The sequence below is a fragment of the Cariama cristata genome, unplaced genomic scaffold, assembly GCF_000690535.1.
Source record: "Cariama cristata isolate BGI_N322 unplaced genomic scaffold, ASM69053v1 scaffold45065, whole genome shotgun sequence".
NCBI classification, from domain to species: Eukaryota; Metazoa; Chordata; class Aves; order Cariamiformes; family Cariamidae; genus Cariama; species Cariama cristata.
The window spans coordinates 1-7,582 of record NW_009616656.1 but is presented as its reverse complement, the minus strand read 5'-3'; the positions used below and the strand labels follow the sequence as shown (position 1 = coordinate 7,582).

Below are 7,582 nucleotides of genomic sequence, written 5' to 3'. Positions count from 1 at the left end.
GCCGCGAACGATCTGGGAAGCAGAGAAATGGAAGTGGGGAAATGCGTTCCTGTTCATTCTTTGCATCAGGGAACGCACAGGCAGCAGCGGGAAGGGCTGGTGTGGCGATGTGCCTCACACGCTGACAGGCCATGGCATCTGCCACGGACACCTGTCCAGGTGCGCAGGGGTTTTGTTCACGAGCTTCTGCACAGTTAACAGAAAAAATAACTCAAAAGCTTGTATTTGTACACTGATGCTACATTTACATTTATTAACTACTACAAACATTCACTTACGTACTATAGATGTGTTGTAGACATCTATACTGCTACAAACATGGGGATCACACAGGTAAAAATTTTGATAAATAGCACTGACAACAATTGATTTGACCTATGTATTTATTAATTTTCTAGTTTACAAGTGAAACAGCAAAACAGTGCCTACCATAATACAGGTCCAATAGCACAATAATTTAGTGTTCACATTCAACTATCACTATTAAAAACGTATCACACAGATGGTTGGATGGCATCACAAAGATCCCCTGCCCTGAGCTTTCCACCTCCTGCGGGATGCACAGGTTACCCACCAGAAGCCAGAAACCCCATTACTCTCACTGAATTCATATTCGTGCCTGTGCTCAAGACCTGATTGCTACACACTTTCTTGGGATGTGCTACGAACAAGAGCTAATTTAAAAGGGCATTGTAGTTATTGTAAAAAATAGCACCAGTTAAAATTTAATGGCGATTCTGAACTTCTACACTCCATTTATTCTAATGCATTCAAAAATATCTAAAAAATTAGGATTTATCTGAAGCCCTGGGCAGCAATCTTGCTGACTTTCATTTACAGCAGATCAGCGCATCTCTCCTAGCACATAAGAACCAAAGGGGTTTTTTTCACTTTGCAGTTACGCTGAGGCCAAGAAGCAGCTCACCGTATCGCTCACCTGCAGGGTGCCCAGAGGGAAAAAGCAGACTGGCTTCCAGTGCTTGTGCTGCAACCCTGAAACAGCGCTGTCTGTTCCATTAAGCACCTAGTTTAGAAGCAGCGGACAGGTGGACACTGGGAGGTTTTGTCAGTCCTTCCCTTGTTCCTACACCCTTTCACCAACAACTGTCGGTGACAGGATACAGGGCAGAATGAACCTTAGGGTCAGCCACAAGCAGCTGTTCTATGCTTATGTTTTTTTGACAAAGCTTCATGGATATGTGCTGTGCGCTGAAAAGTTACACGCATACGTTGAGTTCACTGTGGTTTTGTTCAATACAAAGATCACCTTCATGCTCTTGCGATGTTGTCCTTTAAATCTCCAGCTGCCTTTGAACAATTCTCAGCTGTGGAGATTTCCAGGAGAAACAAATTAATTTTATTTCGTTTGCCCACTCACCCAGCCCACACATTTCAAACAGCATCAATTCCTCACACCTCTTCACAGTTTAGAGGCTTTAAACAAATTACACTGGATCCTTAAATAGCTCTCCCTGGGACAGATAATGAAGCAAAACACTAAACCCACGCACACATGAGTTTCTGACATAGTAAGGTGAGACACAGACATCAAAACAAGAACTATATATACACCACAGAACTTCACATCAAAGCTCAGAGTTGAGCGCCACCTGCTACCAGCAGTCAAATACAAGCAAGAAATAGCATAAAAATGTGAAAGAACAAAAAAAATGTTGAAAATGCTTATGATCAAGAAATATTATAAACTCAGGGCTTATGTGTTTGGAAAACTCCTTTCATCATATCTAATAAACCCAATAAAACCAAGATTTCATTCTAGGTGGCAGTCCTGGTGTAGGAAGTTCCCACCACACCCTACGGCAGGCCCGTGCTGTCCCTGCCTCTCATGCCAATGTCTAACAGCTGTTCCTGCAGTCATTTGATAAGCTGGCCCGGGGAACTGATCTGGGCTGAAAGAGCCTCTCTGCTCCGCAAGGCATTTCTTTATTTGGATCACTGCTATCAGACCGCACCGCCCCACAGCAGCTGAAGTGGGACTGGGTGAGGGGTAGCAAAGGCAGGAGTGGGAACGCTCCTCACAACCACCTCCTTGGCACTGGGAAGGCTTTGCCATCTTGTACTTGCCACATAACTCATGTGCTTCCTTTCAGTCTCCCTCTCCCCCATCTGTCCTGTTACCAATTTTCATGAAACCTGAAAAAAGGGTGTATTTTTAAGGCCTATACCTCCCTGTAGAACATGGCTGAACCCTGACAAGCGAGTCCAGTGTTAGAGGAGAGCTTACGTGTGCACAGAAAGACAACACAGCTGCTCCTTGCTCCCTCAGGGAACCACGGTAGTAACAAGCCCCACATTCCACATATACACATAGACAGAAACGGCCTCAAGTTGCACCAGGGGAGGTTCAGGTTGGATATTAGGAAGAATTTCTTCACTGTAAGAGTCGTTAGGCATTGGAACAGGCTCCCCAGGGAGGTGGTGGAGTCATCATCCCTGGAGGTGTTAAAAAAAACATTTAGACGTGGCGCTTTGAGACATGGCTTAGTGGGTTTAGTGGGCACGGTGGCATTGTGTAGAAGGTTGGACTTGATGATCTTTGAAGTCTCTTCCAACTGTAACAATTCTACGATTCTATATACAAGCTCTTAGGATTTGTTTTCTCCTCAGAAGTCACTGCAATAACGATTCAGTCAAATGCATTTGTATTACTACCTACATGGCAGCATGCAGAACAAGTAGTGGTGAGAAGGCTGGGGATGGCAAGGTCAAAACATCAGCTATTTAAATACTACATACGGATTCTGCTTTCTGCCAGCACTGGCACTGCCATGCTGCGCTGGGAGCCTGCCCCCGAGAGTCTCCCAGTGAAGAGGTGACAAAACGATGACCTTCCTGCTCCTCTCAAGTTGCTTTCTAGACAGAATTTTAAGATCTCGTATTACGTTTTGAGAGAAATAATAAATAAATCCAGTGGACCGCTTAGCATTCAGTTTCTCCATGCATAACATACTTTAACAAGTTTCTTCAGCTGTCACCTTTGCTGAAGTCACAGTTTAGCACTTTAGAAAAGACCGAATGGTATTAAACAAAATAGAGAAGTTTTTATCTCAGGGGGATGTCAGCAACTTTCCAGTCTCTCTCATTTCCTCCTTCCACGCCACACACACATCTTAAATTTGATTTAAAATAGTTACCACAGTAAGGCTTTTCTCTGAGGAAAAAAAAAAAAAAACCAAACAAAAAAACCCCACACCAATACCTGCGCATCAGCCAAAGAGCCCACTGCAAAGCCACGCAGAGTCTTTTTTTGTTTCTGATGGGCCCTGCCAGTGTGAGAACGGCAAAGTGAGAACTTTTCTCAAACTGCCTTGTACTACAGCGCACTGTTCTCCTGGAGAACTCACATACACTTGTGGCTTCTGCTCTGGGGCTACCGCATGACATTTCTTCCCTCATTCCCAGCCTGTGTTCTCCGCTCTGGCATTTGAAGGTAGAATTAGATGGATCCTACAACTGCCCATGATTTCTGGATTCGATAACCTAGTTACCCAAGTGATATTGCTCTATATATACCACATGCTTAGCTTGTGGCAATGAACCATTTCTATAGCTACCTTCGGGGTATCAGAGATTTCATCTTAAATCCAGCAGTCCAGAGAAATGCAGAGTATTTTGTTTGGCTTTACTCACCTTCGCACCAGATCATAGTTCCACCCAGTGATTAATGAAAACAAATCTGGTTTTCATAGTAGTTCCCATACAGCTGCACAAAGTACTATAAGAGAATCATTTGAAAACTTTCATGACAAAGAATGATTGGACTGAAAAAGATATGGAAATCTTGTTACCACACTTACATTTTTGAATTGTTTAAAATAAAGACAAATTATACCTATCGTTTTAACAATGTGTGCTAAGAGACTGTATTAGACATCTCATTCATGAGGTAATCAGTACTATTATGAATACTGCATCTGCTGTTTTCTGTAACAGCAATATGAAAATTAAATGTTTACACGTTATACACACATACACAGCCGTGTGACCGCATAGCGCTGGGAAGATTACCTACTGCTTCCCATTTATTCAATTCAGGGATGTATTTCTCAATACTCTGCAGATACGTTCCTTTTGAATATGAATATCCTCCTGTTACATAGATGCATCCGTTCATAACCACCGCACCACACTCCATCCTTCTCTCCATCATGTGAGCCATCTGCTTCCACTCGTTTTGCTCTGGGTCATAGCAGTCTGTGATCGTGGTCTGTCCACCCACAAAATAGATCTTGTTTTGTAATGTAATTGAACACAATCCGTATTCTTCAGGAAGAAAGGAATACAGTTCATCTCAGCATGATAATGTTAACTTAAACTGCAACTACATGACAAACACTGGGCACCACTGAGGATGGCTGAGTTTCTTCACTGAGCTTAGGAGACACCTCAGGATTTTCTGCTACACTTGGTAAAAGCAAGCTCAAGGCATTACAGAAAATACAGACATGAGCACCAGTACTTTGTGAGAATTGCTCTAAAAACTTCCTGTTACCAAACGTAGAACATAGCGACAACCCTTTTAAAAGAAGTCATATAAACTATTTTTGCCAAATGCCTATGAATAGATAGATTTTATAGAAAGTTAGTTTACTATGCTATTTAATAGAATGCAACCATTCCTTAGTTCAATATTTATATAGTGATTTCTACAGAACAGATGCTTGAAGAGGGTCTTCCCTTTCCCCTCTCAGAGTCTGGAAATGGGAGATGATCCCACTCTGGCCCTTGCTGCCCTACAGGCATTGCTCCTTTTATTAGGAACATGCAAGAAACTCTTAAGTGGGCTTAAAGACTCCCAGACACAAGCAATCAAATCAAGCTCTATGCTCGTTACAGAAATTATTGTTTACCTGGATGGGGACTTGCGGTGACTATACTCCACTCATTGCTACCTGAATGGTATCTCTGGATTTTATCATAGGTGCAGCTTCCCCTGTACCCGTAGTGACCTCCGGTTACATAGATGACTTCATGCAGGACACAGGCAGTGGCATTTCCAACACCTGTACACAGTGTGAAAGTCACAACATACCTTCAGACTGCACACAATAACCATAGTCAGTTCCATGCATAATTCTGTTTCAAATGACTTGTTAATTAATATTTTAGGGTGAAATTATGCTCGCAAGTATTTAACTGAATCTGAAATTAAACAAACTTGTCAAGACGCCTTATTTTATCAGCATAAGTCAAGCGCAGTTTAATAAAACTGCAGTAACCGATACATACTGCATATAATACAGCCACAAAGCATTTAACAGACTTCTAATGCAGTAATTAAAGACATTGTCACATTGGTTTTGGAATAGGAAATTACTTTCAGTATTTCACTAAGTTAAAGAGATTTTTCAAAGTCACTCATATGGCAAGGACAAAGACAATGGGAGCTGAGATCATTCAGTGTCTCAAGGTATCTTTTCCGATACTTTCAGTCTTTCTCATGGTATTATTAATTATGCTGTTGTATAAACAAGGACACAAACCCAGTGGAGCCATGTTGACTCTGCCTCTACAATAAAACAAAATAAAACAAGGGACCTGGCAGGATAAAATGGACCAAAATTAGGAAATTACTGTGGGGTTTTTTAAGCATTTAAGAAGTTTCACACAGAGAACAGGACAAAACAACTGCACAGAATATGTAACTGCTCACAATATAAGCATTTCTATTTTGAAATTAAATAAAAGGAGAATAATAGCAATGTTTGTGGAAAATATACGAAAAATTAAGAACGTTGTAGGAGCATGGTGTTTTTTCCTGTTACGGATACCTCCAAAAACTTTCATGTATGTAGAAAAATACTATGTTGCATCAACTTACAGTAAAATTTTATGATTAATTGTAAATAATTGCATTAATTTATAAAAATGTATGCTAAAATGTACAATTGTTTATAAATTTTGTAACAAAATAATACCCTTTAGTTAGGTTGTGATCCAAATTTGTATGTTTTTAATAGATCACTATTTTGGCCGCTAGAAACAGGTATTTGTGCTTTTCATTATCCTCACACTAAAGATTAAACTTAGGATCCTGAACAGATGGCACACTGATATATGAGGAAACTGCATGCAAGAAGTTTTCCATGAAGATGACACCTTTATAAATGATTGTACAGAAGGTCTTAGTAATCTGGTCTTATACTAAAGTAATACAATCCCTTTACTGGAGCTTGCTCTTTGACCATCTACTGAATGGAGACTAATCCCATGTAGTTCTCCGATTTCCTTCTAATTTGAACAGAAATTTTACTCCTCAAAAAAGGCAAAATTAAACTGACACTACCGCTTGCTGTTCCACCCTAGCATTCTGTGGCACAGCTCAGCACGGCGTTTGGGTGTTCGCAGTCATTTGGCTAGTAAAGACCTGCACCAAAGCCCATGAACATTAACAGGAGATTCCCATGGACTTCACTAGAACTTGGATGAAACTCTACACGTGTCCATGGCACTTAAAAGTGGCAAATGCAAAAGGATCAACATTTGAGGCAGATGCCATGCAAAAGCTTACCTACCTTTGATCATGTTTGCAATAGGAAGCCATTTCTTTTTTAAAGGATCATAGAACTCAGCTTCTTGCACTGGAGCTCCCTTCCGGTAACCACCCAGTGCATAGATGCAGCCACTCAAGGAAACGACGCAGTGGTAGTACCTTGCGTCAAGCATGGGGCAACCTTCTGTCCATTCATCTCTCTCACTGTTATATATCCACACGGTGTCAAGGGCTTCGATGCTCTCTGTTCTATAACCTCCTGTCACATATATGTCCGGTCCCAAGCTAGTGACCCCATAGCTCTCTCTGGTGTGATCCGGCATCTCTCTTCCCTGGATCCATGCGTTGGTTAAAGGGTCCCAAACATGCACTTCTGATAAAGGATGCCAATAATATCCTCCGATCACATGCATGGCCGCTGTGGGTCTTCTGGAAAGACCTTTGGGACTGAGGTTCAGGGCACTGTGTATGACTGACCTTATCTTACTGTCATTAAGTCGGTGTTTTTTTTGCAGGCTTAAAGCTGACCTCAGATACATGTTATCTAAGTCTACTTTGATGCAGCTCAGCAGTTCATAGATGTCTTCAATTCTTTCTTCCACATTGTGTGCAACCCACTTAATGACAGCTTCAATGGCTGTCTCTTCATTCCAAATGTTGAGATTCTCTCTGGAGAGAATATGAGAGAGCTTCTCCTTGCCAATGTCCAGAAACTCTTCCTGCTTCCACACGTCTTCAAACTGCCCTAACAATATCCTCCTGGACTCTTTTTCTAGCTCCGAGCAGTCGTGATATTCAGCGAAGGAGTGCATCCCTATGCAGTTGTCAGTATCTAGGTGCCTCACCAGAAACTGCTCACAGGCTTTCTTTACTGACACGAACTGGAGGAGGTCTGCAGCCTGGAGCAGGCTTTGGACGTTTCTCTTTGTTATCTGGATCTGCGATGTGTATGCATAATTCACCAGGGATTCCAGTACGGCATGGCTCAGCCCGGGAAGTCTGATCTGGTTTTTAGATTTCTCTTTCATATCGGCTGTGAACATGGCTTTAAAGTAACTGCTGCAAGCC

The 7,582-nt window shown here is 41.8% G+C and overlaps 1 protein-coding gene across 1 annotated transcript; it reads right to left on the bottom strand.

The window, feature by feature from the left end:
• Positions 1 to 3,973: 3,973 nt before the first annotated feature.
• Positions 3,974 to 7,578, bottom strand: LOC104154546 (kelch-like protein 23; the record flags this gene model as incomplete). Its single annotated transcript, XM_009700229.1, has 3 exons — positions 3,974 to 4,284; positions 4,872 to 5,024; positions 6,537 to 7,578. Coding segments are annotated over 3 exons (1,506 nt in total), but the record flags the coding sequence as incomplete, so codon positions are not given.
• Positions 7,579 to 7,582: the final 4 nt, after the last annotated feature.